The sequence below is a fragment of the Hemicordylus capensis genome, chromosome 1, assembly GCF_027244095.1.
Source record: "Hemicordylus capensis ecotype Gifberg chromosome 1, rHemCap1.1.pri, whole genome shotgun sequence".
Lineage (NCBI taxonomy): Eukaryota > Metazoa > Chordata > Lepidosauria > Squamata > Cordylidae > Hemicordylus > Hemicordylus capensis.
This window is the reverse complement of record NC_069657.1, coordinates 353,228,067-353,250,018: the sequence shown is the minus strand read 5'-3', so window position 1 is coordinate 353,250,018 and position 21,952 is coordinate 353,228,067. Positions and strand designations below refer to the sequence as shown.

At 41.6% G+C, this 21,952-nt stretch overlaps 1 protein-coding gene across 7 annotated transcripts in view; it reads left to right on the top strand.

Annotated features, from left to right (window-relative positions):
* NHSL1 (NHS like 1) overlaps positions 1 to 21,952 on the top strand; it is a 228,783-nt gene that overhangs the window by 11,526 nt on the left and 195,305 nt on the right. Inside the window, exon 1 of one of the 7 annotated variants that reach the window (XM_053289273.1) lies at positions 14,091 to 14,115. The exons of the other annotated variants lie outside the window; for them this stretch is intronic. Coding sequence (XP_053145248.1) covers positions 14,106 to 14,115 — 10 coding nt within the window. The 5' untranslated portion in view covers positions 14,091 to 14,105. Of the gene's footprint in view, positions 1 to 14,090; positions 14,116 to 21,952 lie in introns of those variants that run through there. 7 annotated transcript variants of the gene reach the window in all.

Here is a 21,952-nt window from a genome sequence, read left to right as displayed (position 1 = left end):
CCTCTCTCTGCAAAGCCTCGGCCCGAACTGGCGCTTTGGCCGCAAAGGACGCCTGGGAACTCCCAGGCGTCCTTTGCGGCCAAAGCGCCAGTTCGGGCCGAGGCTTTGCAGAGAGAGGAGCTCTGCTTGCGAGCTCCATGCTCCTTCTCCAGTTACCAGTATGGGTCCCTGATCGGGCTTAGAAGGTTAGGACTGGGCGGGCGGGCGGGCGGTGGCGGTGGCGGCTGCGGCGGCAGTTGGCTTGGGCCGATTCGGCCCCTAATCAGGTGGGGGGGCGGCGGGGGCGGCTGGTGCACAGCCCTACTGGACAGCATTCGGACCATAAGACGCACCCTCATTTCCCCCCCCACTTTTTTTGGGGGGAAGTGCGTCTTATGGTCCGAAAAATACGGTATATCCTATTTTCAGATGTGCTGTTCTCTAGGATCTACTGTGAGTAGCGAAGCTGCCTGGTATTTGAATCAAGAGGGGGAACAATAAACTCAGTATACTGTTGACAGCATTAGACACTTCAAATATGTTAATAGACTTTGTTATTTAGAAATCTATGTATTACATACATCTTGTCTTATATGCTAATATTTCACATATTCCATATTACGAATCCAACAATTGCTACATTTTTCTTTTTCAGTGCCAATGATTAAAGACAGAGAAAGCAGTCTCCGACTAGGGAAAGACTCGATTGTTTCTTCATTGGTCAGATTCAATCTAATTTATCTTGTATTGATTTATTTTTTAATTATACTGCTTTTTGTAGCAATCTGGCACCTGCCCCCACATTTTCTGTTTGCACTAGCAATGGCCTTGGCAACAGATGGAGTCTGTTCAGAGGAGGCCCATCAGGATCTGAAGAGATGGTTTTGTGGACTTTCTGTGACTTGCATTGATTGGTTCGGTTGCATAGTAGAGAGAAATGTTCAGATTCAGTTTCCGTGCTTTCTTATTTGCTGTCTCGGGAAAAATGCAACCTGGTAAAATAAGCCGTACAGTTAATTATTTGCCCTGATTGTAACACTTATGTATAAGGCTTGATGAAGCCCCTGGAAGTCTTATTCCTGTTCCACCTGTTCCAAAGTGAGCACAGGGGCATGAGAGGGAAATCCATGTACTCCTTCCAGAGCACAAGTAACTTTCATGGTATACTGAGTGGGGGTGGGCTTTCTCTGTGATACTTCTTGTGCTGCCCGCTAGGGATATGCACAAACCGGCAATTAGGCCGGTTTAGTGGCGGGGGGGGGGGTTACCTTTAGAGAGCAGGTCTTACCTTCCTGCTTTTACCTTCCTGCTCTTACCTTCCCCTGCCAGCGCTATGCCCAAGATCGCTGGCGCAAGCAGGTATGTGGCTGCCCCACGCCTGCGATCTTGGGCATAGTGCTGGCAGGGGAAACGTGTGTGTGTGTGTGTGTGTGTGAAGAGAATTCTCCCTGCTTCTTAAAGGTCCCCCCCCCACTGCTAAACCGGCTGTCTGCCAGTTCGTATACATCCCTGCATACACACCCACATGGGGACAGGGAGGAGAACAAAGCTTTCTTGAGCCAACTGGGACTACTTTATGCACAGGCACCGTGCCCACACTCTGTTGGATCAAACCCATGTTGTCACAACACAGAATTCAAATTCCCATTTTTTTAAAGTGACTGCAGCAGCTCAAAGCCAAAATAGTCTTTTACTTAAAAAGATATTTAAAATTGAAACATGAGGGGAAATTAAATGATGGATTGCGCTGATTACATTGAATAGAATTGTGTGTCGCATACTTTTTATGAGCTTACATGTTTGCTCTTAATATAACATCTCTGTTTCCTCTCATCTGGGCTTCTCTTTGTTTGATTTTTGCAATGTATGTATTCATCACAAGCAATAATAGAAGACAGGATAGGGAAATATACTAATGAGGACTAGGAGGCTTCTATACAAATGTGTTCATGGGAAACAGATGAAAGGAAAGATAGGGGGAAACTGGCTGGAGCAGCAGATTTACAAATAGCAGGACCTGCACCCCACCCACTTTCTCCAGGTATTAGCAACAGACTAATTAGCACACACACAAAGAAACCTGTTGGACAGGTTTTGTCAGAGGAATGCTCATGGAGAATAGTTAAACTGGGTTCTTTTTGCCTATTAAATTATCAGGTGTCTTCTGTCTCCTAGTCATGCTAATTCTCTGTTGATAGAAGTTATTGATAGAGGCACACTGAAAGACCTGCATAGGGTTCAACTATTCCTCATCTCATACTGGGTAAGAGATGTCAGTGGTAAACCCCTCCTGTATTCTACCAAAGAAAACCACATACATGACTTTGTGGTCGCCAGGAGTCGACACCAACCTGAAGGCACAACTTTACCTTTATGTAATGCAGGTCTGCTCAACTTCAGCCCTCCTGCAGATGTTGGCTTACAACTCGCATAATCACGGGCCATTGGCCACTGTGGCTGGGGATTATGGGAGTTGTAGTCCAAAAACAGCTGGGGGGGCTGTTAAGCAGGCTTGATGTAATGGTGTATCCTATTTACTACTTAGATTTTACATTAAATTGCCTCTTTTAACCATTCAGAAAGCTTCTGTTGATTTGCAGTTTTGTAGTGCACTAATTTGGAGGTCTTCTGGGGCATGCTGAGTGAAATGTGGTTACCCTAAGAGTATCTCATCTATAGTGGGGAATTCATCTAATCAAAATTTTAAGGATGCTAGTTTCTTTTAGACTCTGGAATTGCTAAAAGTATTAGGGGGGGGAAAACCCTGCAACAACCCCCCCCACCCGCTGCAAACCCACTATAGCTTCCTAAATGGCTGGAAAAATCTCGGACATCCAAGTGTAGTGAAAACAATGGCCTTTGAATTTGGAACTTCATTAGTAGTGCCTTGAAAATCAAGATTGTAATTTTTCTGCCCTGTGAAAGACTGATACCTAGTTATGTACAGTGATGTACTATATAAATAACTGGGAGGTGAGGCCTCTCGTTGACCAGGTAAAGTCATTTTGCGTAAATTACACTTATAGGAAAGTTCAAGAAATAAAATATATGTAATAGAATTTGTTATTAATATGCTTGCAAAAGGGAAGTAAAAAGTTTTAAATCTGTAGGCACTTAAGCTAAAATATAATTCATTTCATTGAACAATTACCATACATAGTAAATTTGAATCTGAATCTGAGAAAGATCTTCTGCTTCTCCTGGGCATGAGGTTTGATTGTTAAATGTAAAAAACCTGTTGAGAACAATAATAGTTAAGATATGACTATTATATTCAGAATTTCTTCTTTAAAAAATACAAGAACAATTATTCAAACCTTTCACCCTGCATATTCCAGTGTTAAAAGTAGTGCATTCAGCTAATTTAAGTGGCAGGCTTGTTTATGAAAAATTTGGTATCGGTTTGTAATCGTGAAGTATAACTTTATTGTGCATAAACAAATCCACAAGCAACTACTTCATAATATATAATATTTGAGACTGCCCCTAGGAATTGGAAACACTTTACTAGCTTGCTGGTAATCTATGTTAAATTGTCCTTGGGACATTGAAGCATTTGGCTTTGACTAGTTCACAAACATTTCAACTGCTAAGGGAACAAAACTTTCAGAATATTTCAAAACCAATTTCTGAGAGTTAATGTAGTGACTACTGAGCTATGAATTGGGACTTCTCTGGTTTGATCTTGCCTCTGCTATGAACTCTGTATGTGGCTTTAGGTAAGCTGCTCCCTCAGCCTCAGGTCCCAAGCTTCATTATGGGGATCGTATAGCATGGATTCTCAACGTTGGATTCCTAGATATTATTGGACCAACTCCCATAATCCCCAACCAAAGGCCCCTGGGGCTGGGGATTATGGGAGTTGAAGTCCAAGAACATCTGGGGCCCCAACGTTGAGAATCCCTGCTCTATAGGATGGTTGTAAGGATTACAAGAAGAACACTTGAAAGAGCTATACAAAATCTTGTAATCCTTATTCTGTGAGATAAAGGAAAACTGTCAGTTGTCTTGAGATTAAAAGGCACACATGGATAGTTATATGGACAGGCTGAGGACTGGTAGAGGTTAGATTAGAAAGCCTAGATGTAATTTGGATAAAAGAAGGATACACAGTAAACAATGTACTGAGAAATGGGAACCTCATAGGCAGGGTAGGTGGAGGAGAAGGAAGCTTGTGAACATCATCTGAAGAGACAAGGAATTGGAGGAGGAATCTTTAAATAAAATTCACAGCTCTTCAGGCCAGGACAGGCTGTATACTGAGCCAGCAAAAGGATAACAGGAGTACTACTACTACTATGAATATTTATATACCACTCTTCATCCAAAGTTCTCAAAGCAGTTTACATTGAAAAATAAATAATACATAAATAAGATGGTCCCCTTTCCCCAAAGGGCTCACAATCTAAAATGAAACATAAGATTGACCCCAGCAACAGCCACTGGAGGGATGCTGTGCTGGGGCTCAATAGGGCTACTAGAGAGGCTGGCTAAAGAAAGAAAAGGAAATAGCAGTGGGTGGTGGAGATGTGGAGTGGAATAATGTAGAAATAACAAAAGAGTAGGTATGTGGCAAACCCCGCCAATCTACTTATTAGGGGCAGGCCTTGGTAGATGATATTTGCCAAGAGTTAGAGCTGGGAAGTGCAACTCTGTTAATCTTCCTGGTCCTCTTAGCTTGAAGCTACCGACCCTGACCAGTGTTCCCTCTAAAAAAAATTTCCATCTGTGTGCTGATGAATGAGTTTCATTCTGGTTGCTGTATCAAGGTAGTGTGCACACACATATATTCAGAGTGGGACCTTCCTGATTCAATCTGAGCAGGAATAACTGAGTGGACATTAAAAAATACTTGTGAGTGTGCACATGCCTTAAAGGGAACACTTACTCTGATATAGTTCTGGATTGTCTCACGGGACTGTGTTTTGTGGGGAGTGTGTTGCCGTGGCTCCATTCTACTTCAAGAAATGATTCCAGAAGGTGGTGTTGGGGGACTGCTTCTTTACCCCTTGGCCTTTTCACTGCTTGGATTCCTCAAGGTTCAATTTGTCCCCTTTGCTTATGTGAAACTGCTAGGATAACTCATCAGAGGTTGAGGCTGAGATGTACCAGTTCTCCTTGTTTCTTACTGTTCCAGGAAGATAGCTGAAATCTTGAACCAGTGGTTGAAAATTATGCTGGGAGGGATATGGGTGAACAAGTTGAAACTTAATCCAGATAAGATGAAGGTACTCTTGAGAGAAGCCTCTGCTTTGCTGCAGAGAGATGAGAGACTGACTTTGAATATGGTTGTATGCCCCCGAAGGATCATGTATGCCATCTGGGAGTATTTCTGGACCAAACATTGTCCCTGGATGTTCAGGTGATGGCTGTGGCCTGGAATGCTTGGCTGGAGCCAGCCTGGCTGGTATTTCAGCTGTGATTCTTTCTGGAATGTGTAGACCTGGCATCAGTAAACCATGCACTGTTTATATTGAGACTGGTTTACTATAATGTACTTTGTGTATGAGCCACCTAATGGTGCAGCGGGGATGTGACTTGACTAGCAAGCCAGGAGTCGGCGCTGACTCAATGGCACACTTTACTTACTTTGTGTATGAAGATTTGTTTGGAAGCTTTAACTGGTGCAGAGTGTTGCTAATAGGGAATAAGGTGGGTGTCTCATGTCCAGTTCACTTCTGGGCTTAAGTCAATGTGTTTCTTCTTCTATCTCTTTTGAAACAAATGATCTGGGGCCAAGTTATCTGAAGGCCTGCCTTCTTCCATACAAACCTCCCTATTCTTGAGATATGCTATGGAGGCCCTGCTTTCTGGCTTACTATGTAGAAATTAATCTGGTGTGTACCCAGGTGGTTGAACCCACATCAGCTACTCAGGCAAGGTTGATGGAGGCACAAATTCCTAATGGAGCTGTTAAACCAGCAAGAAGCAGGTGATGATGGAAGGTCTTTTATGGCTAGCAGGGACCCTTCCTCTTCTTGAACTCTTAGGGCAACTCTCCTCCTGAGGAGACAGACTGTTTTCTCCCTTGTCCTGAGAAGACCCATTGGGAGAGAGATCCTGAGCATGCATTCTGCCTTTGGAGCTCAAAACAAAAAGCAGATGGCTGAAACGTTTTGTTGAAACAGCGGTGGGCTGAAGGAAGAAAACTAGACATGTTTTGAGTGTTTTGGTCATAGGTAACAATGGGGAAACTCAAAACAACCCATTGTTCCCCATGGGTAGCTCCTAGGGACATCAAAGTGGGTTGAGTGGTAGGGCATGATGGGTGCTACCTTCCACTCAATCCACAAAAGAAATGGGCATGCAAGCAATTGTTAACGCTTTCTAACCTTTTCCCTAAAACTCATAGGATTGAAAGCCACTGCCAGAAAACCAACAGGCTTCCCAAATGGTGCTTGAAACGTCAAAACAGGGTTGTTTTATTCTGAGCTTGAAACAGGCCTTTTATTTAAAGGGCATTTTGTTTCAAGCTCTAGACACCTGAAACGGCCCATTTCAACATTGAAATGTTTGCACATCCTCACATTGGAGCCAGAGTTTGGTCCTGGCCCATTGTCACTTCTGCTTCTGGGGATCAGGAGGTGATGATGGGAGCTTGAGAGAAGGGTCTGGAACCCTGCTAGAGAGTGCCAGGTTCACAAGATTCCGAGGGAATGGTCAGCTTTGCTCTTATTCTGATGATTCTGGCGGAGTCTGTCATCAGTAGGGATGTGCACGGAACCGCGTTAGGGAGGCTTGAAGGTGGCGGGGGCCTCCCTTTTAAGGGTGGGGGAGGGTGCACTTACCCCACCCACCACTCCCCCCCCACCAGCATCCGTGTTTCTCAGTGCCCATCAGGATGGCAGTGTACCTCCCTGCCTCCCCGTTGCCCTCATCTTCCGGATATGTCCGAAGTCGCTGATGGGCCTGTGTGCGCCGGCACGTCGGAGACTTCTGGTCATATGCTGAAGATGAGGGCAATGGGGCAGCAGGGAGGTACACTGCCATCCCGATGGGCATTGAGAAACACAGATGCCGGTAGGGAGGAAAGTGGTGGGAGGGATAAGTGCACCCTCTCCCGCTCTTAGAAGGAGACCCCCACTACCTTTGATCCAGCGGAACTGCCGGTTCTTTGAACTGGTATGGGCCTCCGAACTGGTTCCGTGCACATCCCTAGTCATCGGGGTGGGTATCCAGACCAGGGTGGAGCCCCCCTGCTTTTCCTTGGACTGCTCTTCTTATCAGTGCCTAGGCAAACTCTGACAGTGGGACAGGACCTTCTTGGTGGTGGCACCCTTCCTGTGGAATTTCCTCCATAGGAAAATTCGTCTGGCTGCCTCCCTGGGTACCTTTATTTTGGAGGATTTTTATCTCTGTTGTCTGATACTCAACATTATAAAAAATATGCTGCTGTTTTGCATCTTGTTTTTATTGCATGCTTATATTTTCTTTTTTATCTGATATTTGTCAGGTGCTTTGTTGGGCTAAAAATATATTTTAAAAAATTGGCAGGAAATAAGTGGAGATTTGGAAGGTTGGGGACTGTTTGCCTGGAAGCAAAGGGGAAATAGGACTGCTAGATCCAGAGTAAGGATGGCCAAGTGGAAGGGGTGAAATGTGGACTCTGGAACAACTTTTCTGGTCCCTGGCAGTCCTACCAAGCATATGTTCAAGTTGTGAAAAAGAAAAGGATTCCATGCTTTGATTATATGGAAACATTCCAAAGAGAGATGCAATATATAATTACTTCTATTTGCATGTAATGGTATGCTGAGCATACTCAATAAACGGAGAGCCGGAGTGGCTAGAACCAGTGGCTAGAACCAGTGGCTAGAACCAATGGAGTGGATAGAACCAACTTGGTTATGTGGAGATCATTTCTGTCCATGGGCTGCTGGGTCCCCTGAGCCTATAGAAGCCTTCAATTTCTGGCCTAGAGACTTGAGCTTGGAGGAGTTGCTATACATTTGAAAGCTGCATAGAAGGATTATACTGTTTTGCAGTTATAATGTCAGTGCAATACTGTGAGCTGGCAAGCCTAGGGCTGGGAAACAAGGGCCAAAAAGAATTTCTTAAGCTTAACTTGCCAATTTCTCTTACTGCAAAATTCCAGTTACCCTGCTGTTGAATGACCTCTTTCAAACTAGGTTTTTTATGGCCTCTATTATTTTATTTTATTTATTTTAGTGTGTGTATGTTCTCTACTTTTGCTAAAGCTATACAGACTGAAAACTGGTTGTTTCAGACACTGAAAAATGAAAAAAATATTATTTTTAATATATAAATATTAAGGAAAGTGTTTCATTACCTGAAGATGTATGAAGAAGGCATTACAGCTGATCCTGACAGTAGGTTTGGTTAAATTAGGCAGCGTATTTTGACATCACACCTTTAAATCCAGTCTAGGCAAGAACATCTGTCATTGCACATCACATCTCAAAACATCAACTAAAAAGGGCAGCAGAGCAGGCCTGACTTGTCCTGCGTAGAGTTAGGAAAACATAAGGAGATTTGCTTCTCATGCTGACACAAGTAAATCAAGTGCAATTTTCATTTATTTTTCTCTTGGTCATTCCCTCCCAGTAGGAGTGGTAAACACTTAACTCTGGGTGTATATATAAATATTAAAGTGACTAAAAATAATCGGCTAAATACAGACTCGGCAACAAAATCAAATTTCAGAGGTGAAATGACCATCATCACTCCTTCAAGTAATATGGCGGCTTGATAAGTCTAAAGTACATCTTAGTTGCAGCTGTTAATGCTCCGTTACAGGCTGAAAATGTCATACTTGCAAGGGCGTAGCTAGGGGAGAGGGGACCTGTGCTTGCCCCTCTCCTTGGAAGCCCCTCTGAGTGAGGGAGATAATGAAGAAAATAGGGAGGGGTGGAGCTGGGGGCCCCTCAGGCGCTGCCCCCCCCCGGGTTCTTTGAATCTCTCCGCTCAATTATAGCTACACCCCTGTATACTTGGATGTTACTTATATCAGTATCATTCTCTGACTAGACATCAGTTTAGAACAGGATTTCTCAACGTATGGGTCCCCAGATGTAATTGGACTTCAACTCCCATAATCCCCAGCCCCAGTGTCCTTTGGTTGGGAATTATGGGAGTTGAAGTCCAATTACATCTGGGGACCCACACGTTGAGAATCCCTGGTTTAGAAGATTTCAGCCAGCTGTTGAGAAGCAAAGGTGTTTCGTTTGTGTTTTGCATGTGAAGTCATTATAGTCTGTATTTCTGTTTGAATACTTTGCATGCATGATTTGCATGTTCATCTTGAATTAATTCTTATGAAATATTGGATGAGAAAAGCCTGTGTGGCTTCATATTGGCACCTTTTAGAAAATAATAATTGGACCTGATCTGGCAATGAGTGCTCAAAGAACATCAAGAGCCTTAAAAAAAAAAAGATTAAAAAATAAATGTGGGCATCTGATCTTACAAAGAGTACCCTGATATGCATAGTACATCTGAGATTAATTCCTAATTATCAAAAGTAGTGGCAACTTGATCAGGGCCAGTGAATTTGAGTTATTTGACTGTAGGCCCACTTGATTAAAAAACTGAACAAACCTTCAAATCAAACAGTCCTTTTGGAAAGAAAAATATTGCACACAAACTTTATTCAGTCTTACTTTGGATATTAGTTGTAAAATGTATTTAGTATTCAACATGACCTTTTTCATTACACATATGGCAGGCAAACGTTATATGGTGGTATTTCCAAGAAAAATTAATAAACTCAAGTGAGAGTGTCCAACACCACATATGGTAAGGCAGCTGTATACATTGTTTGGATATGAAGATACTGAGGTATTTTAATATAGATATTTTCCCATTAAATTCAAAATTTGCTTAGGGAGGAGTCAGTGGTGGTTGAACCCCTGTGAGTGTGTATGTATGTGTGTATATATATATATATATATGTGTGTGTGTGTGTGTGTGTGTGTGTGTGTGTTATAAAAGAAAATATTCAGTGCAGAGTTCCAGACTGCAGTTACCAGTGGTTAGACAGGCAAGGTTAAACAGAAAGGAAGATAACAGGCAACTCTGCTTCATTTATCAAAGCAAATTAAAAGTTTATGACATAACCCCTGCTAACTTGGCAAAGAGGCACCTTTTAACGTGGTGATTCTCTGTTTAGTTTCTCCTCATAACAATCCTGTGAAGTAGGTTAGGCTGAGAGAGAAGTGACTTGCCCAGAGTAACCCAACAAGTCTCAAGGCTGAATGGGGATTTGAACTCGGTTCTCTCCGGTCCTACCCTGTTTCCCTGAAAGTAAGACCTACCCCGAAAGTAAGACCTAGCAGTAATTTCTGATGTACCGCTAATTGCCCTAGTGCATTTTGGGGGGCTAAAATTAATATAAGACACTGTCTTATTTTCGGGGAAACACGGTAGTCCAGCAGTCTAACCACTACACCATGCTGGCTCTCTGTTTATCAGGGGGAGAGTAACTGGCCCTATCCACCCCCATCACAGTACCTCCAGTGACTGTTGCTGGTGTTAATCTTACGGGTTTGTTTTTTTTAGTTTGTGAGCCCTTTGGGAACAGGAATCCATCTTATTTATTTATTTCTCTGTGTAAACTGCCCGGAGCCATTTTTGGAAGGGCGGTATAGAAATTGAATGAATGAATAAATGAACCCATCCATATTAACTTGGGCAGAAGGAGAGCTATATAGTGTATCCAGTCAACAACGTCTTCTGTAAGGTCAAAATTTTGAAATGCAGTTATCAGAAATAGACACCAGATTCTGTCAGAGGCCTTCTCTGCATCCAGCAACAATAGGTCCTGTGGAGAAGGTCCTTGCTCAGAATCTGCCATGTAGTGAACATCTTGATAGACTGGATGACTTGTAATTTCTCTGTGTCAATTACCCTAAGATTTCAGCTATAAATGTAGAACAGAAGAGCTTCATAGGACCTGTTGGATAATTGTTTATGAAGTCCTATTGGTGGCATATGGAATAGCATTTTCATTAATTGTTCTCTCAAACACTTCAGTACTGTATTTTAAAAACTTGAAATTCAGTGATGGAGGAAAGAGGTGAGACATTTGTATATCTCTTTTGCTAATCTTAATTTCAGTTAAAATGTTCAGACTGCATTCAGGGGTACCTCTGAGAAGAGGCTTTCAGGCATATGTGCAGACTCTGCAGGACTCAGGGGTATGGCAAGGAGGAGCACTGGCTCTGAGGAGCAACTCCTGCAGTTCCTGTTCTCTTGATCACAGCCGGGTGCCCCAGTGGGTATTCCTGGTATGTGCATTTAAGGTGATCCCCCCCTTCTAAACACAAATAACGTGGGCAGGGGATCGTGTCCTGGATTTGGATAAAGATGGCAAGTCCAATTTGAAAGGATTCCCCAATGATTGAAATTTTGAAGACCTACTGAGATAAACCAATGGGATACCATTTTTAATTCAGATATGTTGGAAGCAACAATAAATGACACTGGTTGGACTGGAGTGTTTGCTGCTGAGAGTTGTTCTTCCATATTACATTTCTACCACCAGTTTTTTCTAACAGAGTGTTGTTTCCTATTTGAACTTATGAAATTTCTCCTAAGAGGTTACTGAAAATAGTTAATGTCTGTTTAGTAATTCCAAGATAGCCAGGAAAGTATACATGTGGAAAATGTATTGGTACTGCTTTCTCAAATTAAGTATGCTTCCCACCTCTCACTTCAAAATAAATAGAGTAAACTGAAGTGCGTTTTGAGCTTAATAAGTAACAGCAATAAATGGACACTCAGTTTTTTCCTACTCTTCAGCAGGAAAAAGTTGTGTGTGTTCTCCAGTGCATTAGGTAGTGGCTGTATGAAATTGTGTTGTAAAAAAAATTGTTATTGATTGATTGTTGAATTTCTGTACCGCCTTTCATTAAAAACAACCCCAAGGTGGTTTACAAAAGTTAAAAACATACAATAAAAATGACAATTAAAATATTAAGCTAAAATAGAAAACAAATCTAATTTAAAAACTCTAAAATACAAGCATAAAAACTATGTAAAATATGTATATATTTATAAGCTTTTTTGGCTAAGAGCTTAAGCTTTTCTACTAGGTTATGATTAGGTTTGTATGGATTTTGTTTATGGAAAGGTGTATCTTTATGGACATGTTAAAATAATCCTTCCTGGGTTACTGAGTCTTGCATTCAAAAATCTTTTGGTGGCGGGCGCAGTGGTAAAACTGCCGCCCTGTAACCAGAAGGTTGCAAGTTCGATCCTGACCAGGGGCTCAAGGTTGACTCAGCCTTCCATCCTTCCGAGGTCGGTAAAATGAGTACCCAGAATGTTGGGGGCAATATGCTAAATCATTGTAAACCGCTTAGAGAGCTCCGGCTATAAAGCGGTATATAAATGTAAGTGCTATTGCTATTGCTATTGCTATTTTGTTTCCTACAGCTTCACCTCATTATATTCCAGAAGGATTAGGTTACTGTTTGGCTTAGAGAAGGCTGAGATAATTTAATCTATAGAGTCCACATAAATTATTATGTAGGGATATTTCAGCTGAGAATGTGGAATGAACTCAGGGTCTGAATACCCTTTAGAATACTCTCTTAAACCACACAGGTTATACGTGCATTTACCCAAGAGGAAAAGTAACTCCCCCCGCTCCCGGCCCAACATCAAAGAACTTGGAGGAAACCTAATCTTGGATTCAGGTAACTACAGTATAGCCTGCCACTATATAACTATCCTACTATATTTAACCAGAGTAAATGGAAAGTGTGGAGGAGTGACAAACAACATTTCAGTGTGTTGTATACAAACTGCAATTTTCATTGCATTTACTCATAATAGTGTGTTGTCTGTGGATATTTATATGCACACATGGTGTTGTAGAAAAGCAAAATTAATAGTTCTGATCTTGTACATATTTATGTTTTTAGGCATTTACAGGTGAAACTCGGAAAATTAGAATATCGTGCAAAAGTCCATTAATTTCAGTAATGCAAATTAAAAGGTGAAACTGATATATGAGACAGACGCATTACATGCAAAGCGAGATAAGTCAAGCCTTAATTTGTTATAATTGTGATGATCATGGCGTACAGCTCATGAAAACCCCAAATCCACAATCTCAGAAAATTAGAATATTACATGGAACCAAGAAGACAAGGATTGAAGAATAGAACAATATCGGACCTCTGAAAAGTATAAGCATGCATATGTATTCAGTACTTGGTTTGGGCCCCTTTTGCAGCAATTACTGCCTCAATGCGGCGTGGCATGGATGCTATCAGCCTGTGGCACTGATGAGGTATTATGGAAGACCAGGATGCTTCATTAGTGGCCTTCAGTTCTTCTGCATTGTTTGGTCTCATGTCTCTCATCCTTCTCTTGGCAATGCCCCATAGATTCTCTGTGGGGTCAGGTCAGGCGAGTTTGCTGGCCAATCAAGCACAGTACACTGTATACTTTTCAGAGGTCCGATATTGTTCTATTCTACAATCCTTGTCTTCTTGGTTCCATGTAATATTCTAATTTTCTGGGATTGTGGATTTGGGGTTTTCATGAGCTGTACGCCATGATCATCACAATTATAACAAATTAAGGCTTGACTTATCTCACTTTGCATGTAATGCGTCTGTCTCATATATCAGTTTCACCTTTTAATTAGCATTACTGAAATTAATGGACTTTTGCACGATATTCTAATTTTCCGAGTTTCACCTGTATATCCCACCTTTCAATGTTACCATTCCCAGGGCAGCTTGCAGTACTACTAAAACAATAAATCCAACATGTCTTCTAAATCAGTCTGTGATTTGGCCTATAGATAACCTTTTGGCTTCAAAAGCAAATAATAATAATAAATGTATATAGCACAAGCTATCTACGTGGAGCTTTACAGAACAGCATAAACAGAATTACAGATTTTGCTCTTGGGAGTTTTAAGTATAAAATAAAGAGTATTAATGGCATAAATTGACTGTGTACATAAAATAACTCTTAATAACTGGCAAAACTGTAGGTGACTTTGTTTATTCATTAGACGAAAAAACAACTATATTCCAAAGTAGGTAATGCATCTAGAAGAATCAAGCCCAAAGTAACAAAGCACCAAACCATAAGCATTGTTTGAGTCCTGCCGAACTCAGAACTCATCGTCCACCTAAGAATAGTAGATGAAAGAGGGTAAGTTGGAGGAGCCACAGCAGCCGGCCGTTTGTAAAATCTAAAGGTGGAGTTTAGAAGGTTTTATGCAGACTTGGGTCACTCTGAAAAGTCTAAGATAGTTTTGGTACACTGAGTTCCTTGCAAAATAGATATAATTTGATCACTTTTGGTACAAATGAATGTGACAAAATATTTAAAACAAAATATCCTTTCATTTTTATATTAAAGATTCTCTGGTCAGTCAAGAGTTAATTGTAACAGAGTTCATTATAGTGATTCTGGTTCAAGCATTTTTCTTGTTGATTCTTGTAAGCTTGATTAATATGTTTCTTGTAACTCTTTACACATCATGAGCTCCAAACTACCCGCAGCATTAGAGACTATCTGAAGCCATTTCCAGGATGAGATGAATAGTCCAGGCCATAAATCCTAGAGAATGAATGAGTGAAACGGGTTTTGTTTTTTTTAATTGTCAACCAGAATTACCACTGTAAAGAAGCTAATTATTTAAATGTTTCTTTAAGAGCTAATAAATTATTTCTTGCTTTACTATTAAATGGCTGTCAGTTGCTCATTGCGAGAGATATTTTGACACATTTTTAGAAGAATTTCACTACATCAGATTTGTGCATTTGTCAGTGTGTGTTGTGTCTCCTTTTTAAAGGTGTATGTTTTCCAGAAACACCTATATTGGGCAGCAGTAATATAGGAAGATGCTGAAAGGTATCATCTCATACAGCATGGAAGATGGCAATGGTAAACCCCTCCTATTCTGCCAAAGAAAACCACATAGCTCTGTGGTCACCAGGAGTCAACACTGACTTGATGGCACAACTTTAGGCATGGATACTTGGAAGAAAGTCCTATTGAACTCAGGGGTTGACATTCCATGCAGCCTTATGAGGTCACAGTAAGAGCTCTGTCCTTGCAAGGAGCTAAAACTAACTGTGGGCAAAGCTTGGCTCAGCTGTCAGCGTGGGCGGGGGGAGAGGGAGCAGCATTTTTTGTTGAAAAGCCCTTTTTGTATCCAGGAATATGGTTGTGAGGATTGATGTTCTGGAGGTAAAAAGGGATTTTGCAGGAGGGGACAAAAATGAAAATGGTGCCGCCCCCGCCCCCCCGCCGATGCTGTGAACCAAGACTCACCCGCAGTTAGTTTGGTGGCTCCTTGTGAGGGCAGAGCTCTTGTTTCACCCCTGTAAAGCTGTGCAGCTTGTTTTCCGCTAGGGCTTACTTCTGAATATGCATCTTTAAAATTGGGCTCTAAGAATATAGTAGCATTTAGGCTAACCTACATTAAATTCTAATAAACAATTAATCAGGAGCTCAAAAATATCCATTTTGGAATTTTTTTCATTCTTATGCTGAAACAGCCAGACTCCTCTGTAGAGAAACTATATAAACCAGCCCATTGTGCTTGCAGCTGCAAAAAGCAAGAAAGAAAAGAATCAGTTGCTTTAGAGTAGAATAACATGGCCTTCCATTCTCTACTAACTGTCTCAATTTATTTTGCTTGTCAGCTGTTACAGTTGTCATACATTTCAGTTCAGATTGCTAGACATTATGGTGTTCTTCGGTGTTGCATTAAAATATAAAATATGTCCAGTAGTAACTTTTAAATAACTCTATCTATCTATCTATCTATCTATCTATCTATCTATCTATCTATCTATCTATCTAATCTCTAAGATGTTCCCATTGCTAATCCCATGTGTGGCAGCTCTCACGAGAGTTTGCGAACAGCTGCCAGATAGCGCTGGGGTGAGCAGTCTACAGTGGGCACGGGCAGGTGGAGAAAAAGAAACTGCTGCCCAGGAGAACAGCCAAGCAGGCGGCTCTGGGTTCTCAAAGGCTGAAATTCAGCTGAATCATGAATTTATGTCTTCCTTAAAGGTTATCTTATATTTTAATTTTATTTTTACATTTATATCCTGCTTTTCCTCTGAGAACACCAGAGTGATGTCCTGTACATTGTTTATGTTCACAACAATCCTGTGAAATAAGTTTAAAAAAGAATCTTATCCTGTTGGGCTAGTTTTGTTGGCTAGAATATCTTAAAGCATTTGATCTGTTTGTAGTAATATAGTGAAAGAATTATATAGATTCTTATATTTAGGGATGCAGTCTTTTGTTAAGATGATGATGCATTCAGGCTCTGTGTTGGAGAGATTTCATAAGCACAACTTAGGATGGAGCACCTTTTGATGTTTTTCATTTAAGCCTTCCATGTATTGTAGGCAAGGCAAAGAATTAACAGGATATGGTTTTGGAGCAGCTTGAAAAGTGAGATTGCTGGGTTATTATTCTCAAATAAGATTTTTCTTTTTTGAGAGCTGTTTTTAAAACGTTGACATAGTTAAGAATTGGAAGAGCAAGCTGTCCAAATGCATAACGGCAAAAGCAAGAGCTGACAAAGAAACAATAACTGTATTTTTGAAAGCACCAATAGATTTCTTCCTCTGTTGAATTCTTCTATCTCTCATTCAATTGGCATTTCAAGATTACTGCCTGAAAATCTCTGCAGGTTGACTGGTTCCAAATGTTTTCAGACAAGAACATTAGCCTTTAAATCGGTACATAAGCTGCCTTTCAAAAATAAGTGAATGAGCTTGTGAAATAGCGTATTGGAAGCCCCAAATAGGTTCTTGTCTTTTAGAGGCACATCTAATTCAGAAGGAGCATCAACATAATTGTCACGATTTCATTTTTAAAAGAAAGCAAGAAAACTTGGCAAAAGTATAAAAAGTTTCTGTTGCTTGCCTGGCTTGTGGCCTAGCGCTAAATATTTGCTTCATGGAGTCCTCACCAAAGACAGGAAACGGAGTAACAATTAAAATGCATTCAGGTTGTCTGTCATGTACTGAAGACTCACTGTCAATCGCATACAATTTAGTTAGAGTGGGGGGAGAGGTAAAAAGTGGGGGACAGGTTCCAGAAAATTAAGGACAAGGTTGTAGTATCATAGACTTAATATTTTGTTGTTTGTCTTGAGGCTCAGTGGTCTGGTTTGCTTGGTTTTTGTAAGTCACCAGTTTTTCTTATCTTTATGGCCACCATGGTAGAAATTGCTTGACAGGCTTCTAAATAAAAACTCAACGATGCGTGTTCTGTAGCTGTGGTCAAAAAACATTCTGTGCACCAGAGTAGGGGTGGGTTGTTTTTTAAATGTTGTCTGCAGCTATTTACTGTGCTGAAGAAGCAAGCTGCTTTCCATTTTTAAAGTTCAAACGTTTAAAATGTAGTGGGGGGAAGCATTGTAGAAAATACAGAGAAGGGCTGGAAAGCTTGCTTTCTGGTCAGTACTGTAGCAAACCATTCCCACAGACTTCATAGAAATAAAATATCAGTGGAAGCAGCAGCCAACATCCTGATTAATGCAGTCCAGGTGCTAAGTGAGATGTGCTGTAGCTGAGTTACTGCTTCACACAGATGAGTGCTGTGTAAGTCAGGATGTTGGCCAGCTACTTTGGTACAATATGTTTAAGTTGACATTTGGGAATTGCTGTCTTAGAACCTGATGGTGAAGCATTAAAAAAATAAATTAAGTTGTAAAGAAGGATTACAGTCCCATCCACCCGCTTTAAAAAAATACTTGGGAGATCATAGCAGCTTTCCTTATCCATTACATAATCCATGGTTATAGCAAGTGTGGGTGGTGCTATTCTTGGTGACTTCTAAATATCTATAAATGTCAAAGATCTTAAAAACAAAAGGCTTTTTAAAGTTGTTCTATGATATTATCAGCCATCTAGCCTGCTTTCCATCATCTTATATCTTGGAGATATAAGGAAAAGAAATTGTGGGGAGGTACCCTTTCAGTTTCAACCTGATTTTTGTGCTTGTGTGTATGGTTCCCTGCCCCGCTAAAAAAAAGAATACTTTCTTGGACATTTGTTAGTTCAAATGTAATAACACAAGAAATGAAATAAAGGAAGCTATCATTCTCCGACTTTATAATGTTGAAGTATCCAAGTAGTGAAATCAATGTGTTAGGTTACAAGAGTTCTCTTTAAAACAGAACACCAGGGATCAGATCCTAGTCTACCACTGTCGATCCATATTAGGAGACTTCGTGTGATGAAGATGCTAGCAAGGAAGAAAGTAATGTCAGATATGTGTTGCACACCGGTGATTCTATAAACTGTGGTGTGGGAACCATTGTTCCCTCATACAGGGCAATTTTAGACAGCATTCTAAGATAAGTAGTGAAAACATTATATAGATCTGCAGAGATGAAGTTTAATAGTTTACATAAACTAAGTAAGCTACGAGTAAATATTAAATTATAAGCTGAAAACCAGCTTCTGCTGTGGAAGCTTCAAAAAATGGGAAGGAGATTAATGGAACTAAATCAGGCTCCAGTGCAGGAAGAATTTGTGGATGGGACCAGGAAGTCTGCCTGCAGAATATTTATAAATATATCCATGGTGGACAGGACCTAGTGAACAATATTGTGTTCCAGAAAGGGAACCATTTGGACAAGGGACCTTACAACTGTAATATGAATGGACACTTGAAACTGCAAAATTTATTGTTCCACAAGGAGCAAGCAAACCAAAACAATGGTGCCCAATATAAAGTTTAAGAAACAGGGCTGGGGAAACTGGGGTTGATAGCTGAGCCCAGCCATGAAATGCACAGTGGGCAGCTTCACCCAACTGTTGACTGGACTGTAAATGGGAAAAATATTGGTGTCGTCGTTGAAATGCCAGTGACCTAGAACACCCCACCCCCCCAAGAAACGTGCCATCCCAACATGTACAAGTCCAGTTCCCGTGCCAGATTCTCAACATTTGCCTGACATTCTCTGCTGGGCTTGAGCCCTACATGTAATCTGTGTCAAAGGTTTCTTTTGAATAGGGAATAACTCTCAATTGTGGTATTGTACTGAGTTCCTTGGAAGAATCAATGGATGCGTAGGAACATAGGAAGTTGTCTTACACCAAGTCAGACCATTGGTCTTATTTCGAGCACACAGGGCATGCTGGAGAGACCTCCAAGCCGGGAGGCTGCTTTTCAGCCTTCTGTTCGGGGGTCTCCTTGTGAGTAGCCATGCTGCAGAGCTGTGCTGTGGCTACTCATGATTTTTAAAAAACGGGTTTGTGGCGTGCTCGCTCTGCAAACCCGGTTTAAGGGGAGGGATAGTTGGCAGGTTAACTGGCTGGAGGCCACCAGGCTCGCCTGCAAGCCCGGTGGTTCTCACAGTCAGGCAAAATCAGGCTATGCTCCCCTAGCCCAATTTTGCCTGATCATGGGAATAGCCTCAATATTTTATGCTAACTTTAAATGTGGAGTTAATATTGTAGTATCTTGTGAATTTCAACCAACTTAGAGAGAATTTGTTTTCTGAGGAAAAATGCAGTACTTCGTCACTTAACCAATACATAGGTAATAAACTAGTCATTACAGTAAATATATAGAACAATTATGTCAGATTTTGCCTTCTCCCTTGACAGAATCTAGTGAAACATACCTCTGTCACAATATATAGGATTTCACTACCAATAGCATTCCTTTACATTGGTGGGGATTGGGGGAATTCTGTAAAAATTAATATGCTGGTGATAGGACATTGTTAACTTGTTCCAAACATTGCATTAGGGGCGGGGGAGAGAATTATACATGCTTTTTTTCTGGTGACAGCTATTTTTACCATAGTATCTAGTTTGACCCTTAATAAGGACATATGCCATGTTTTGATATCTAACAACTGTGTGGCTAGAAAGGAATTAGTAGTTCAGACGTGGGTAATAAAGCTAGGTATATATTGTTACCAGCCTAAGTAATTGTTTCCAGGACTTTAATGCACAAGCACACTTCTCAATCTTTTGTGTAAGTTTTGTAGAAATAGATCTAATTTTGCAGGATTCCTGTCTGTTAAAGATATCTTGTATTGACCAAGCCACTCAGTCCTCCTATAGGCTTTTGAAATGGACAAGCTTCTGGAAAACAACTCTGGCAACCCGTGAATACAGGAAGACTTGGGAGGATGCAGATTCCTGAGTAGGGCCTGTATTTATTGTGCATATGTGAGAGAGAATGAGGAAGGAAGGGAAAGGAAAGCTAAAGCCAAGATACTTGGTTTCCTTTGTGCTTGAGAGATGTAATGTAACAGACATGCCGTTTCAATGTCTCTTCTTTGTGCTGTCAAGTTTTCATGTCCCTAAGAAAAGCTTATATGCCCAGAATGAGAATGGACCAGAATTTGGAACAGAACTTGAAAGTACTGGGGAATGACTGCTTCCCAAACAGTGTTCCCAAACAGGTCCCAAACAATGCACACCTGTATGTAAACTAAGAAAATGCATTCTTTTGTTTTGTGGTGAATCAGTCAGCTCTGTGATATGTGAGCTTTTCATTCTATTACTTGAGTTCAAAGTTATGTTGCCAGGAATATATGTTAATATGATGTGTCCCCTTGATACTGTGAACATTTGTCATGCTTTGATTTGTTAGACTCTAGATTTGATGCACTGCAGTGTTGTCCCAGGTGCAGTGCCTTATTTTTGACTACAAGAATGAATGACAGCCATTTGCAAATACACCAAAGGAAAGTGAAAGGGTGCGCTTTTGGGCACAATTGGGATGGAAGCTAAACTATTTCCTGCCCCTGACCCAGCTATGAAGAATTAAGCCCCATCTTGGTTTGTGTTTTTTCATCGTGCTTGAATATGACAGATTGACTTTTATTAGAAAATGTTTAGCATATGATTTACAAAAGCAATACAGCAGTGAATAGAATTTCCCGATAAAACATGGCCACGTACAAAAGAATGTGTGGTTGCAATGGTAGAGAGAATATATAGCACTGTATGTGAGTTCCTAGGGGTTTGGGTAGAGTCCGCTTAAAAGAGTTCAGTGAGAGGAATATCTAAAATGTCCAAGGGCAGGTCAGATCCTGGCCTCACCTTGCATGTGGCCGGCAGGACCATGCCAGTTGTCTTCTGCCAATTGCAGCCTCTGGGCATGGGTCCTTGACAGCAGAGGGTATTCTCCAGGTCCAGGGGGACCTCCAGGGGTCCTGTCAGTGGGAGTTTCTGGAGTGGTCTGCCGCTGTGCTGGCATGGTTCATTTAGCATGCAAATACGCTTCAGGCCACATTCCTGAAGTGGGAGGTTACATACATGCAGGTCAAAACAGCCATAAGAAAACAAGTGTCCATGTGAATTAGTCATGCGCTGCAAGGCACAGTCAATGTCCTCCTTTGGTTCCATATGTATGTGTATCTGGACAGAGTCCAGGGTAGGGTCCAAGCCAGGAGAGCAGGGGGACCCGGTCTCAACTTGTGGGCGGGAGGTGGCGCATCGTCTGGGGTGTTCTCTGGAGGTTTCCAGGTGGTCTGGCATCCTCCTGCAGGGGGAAAAAAACCCCTGACTGGGCTTGTCCATGGCTCTGGAGGAGCTCCTCCTTATCAGGGTATGGTGGAGCATGTGGTGGCTTGCCTCCTGTGAGCGTAGCAGGGCAAGCCATAGGTGGCTCCCCTCCTCTGGGTTTTAGGAGGGCAAGCCATTTCCCCGCATGTGGTGGCTTGCCCCTGTGGGAATAGTAGGGCAAGCTGTAGGTGGCTTCCCTCCTCTGGGTTTAGAAAGGTGAGCCATCCCTTTATGCACTAAGTGGCCCATCCCCTCTGGGCTAGGGGAGTGGGCTGGTTTGGCTACCCCCCCTTGGGCATTAGGGGGGTGAGTTGGCTCCTGGTACTGGCAGTGTCCCAAGTTGTGTTATATGCAGATGTCTCAGGACCACCAGATGGTGTCAGACACCACCAGTTTGTGCATGAGTTTGGCATAGCATTTGCACACATCGCAAGCTCTCAGTACTGGCTCATTACCGGGGACTAGTCATGTGCACGGACCGG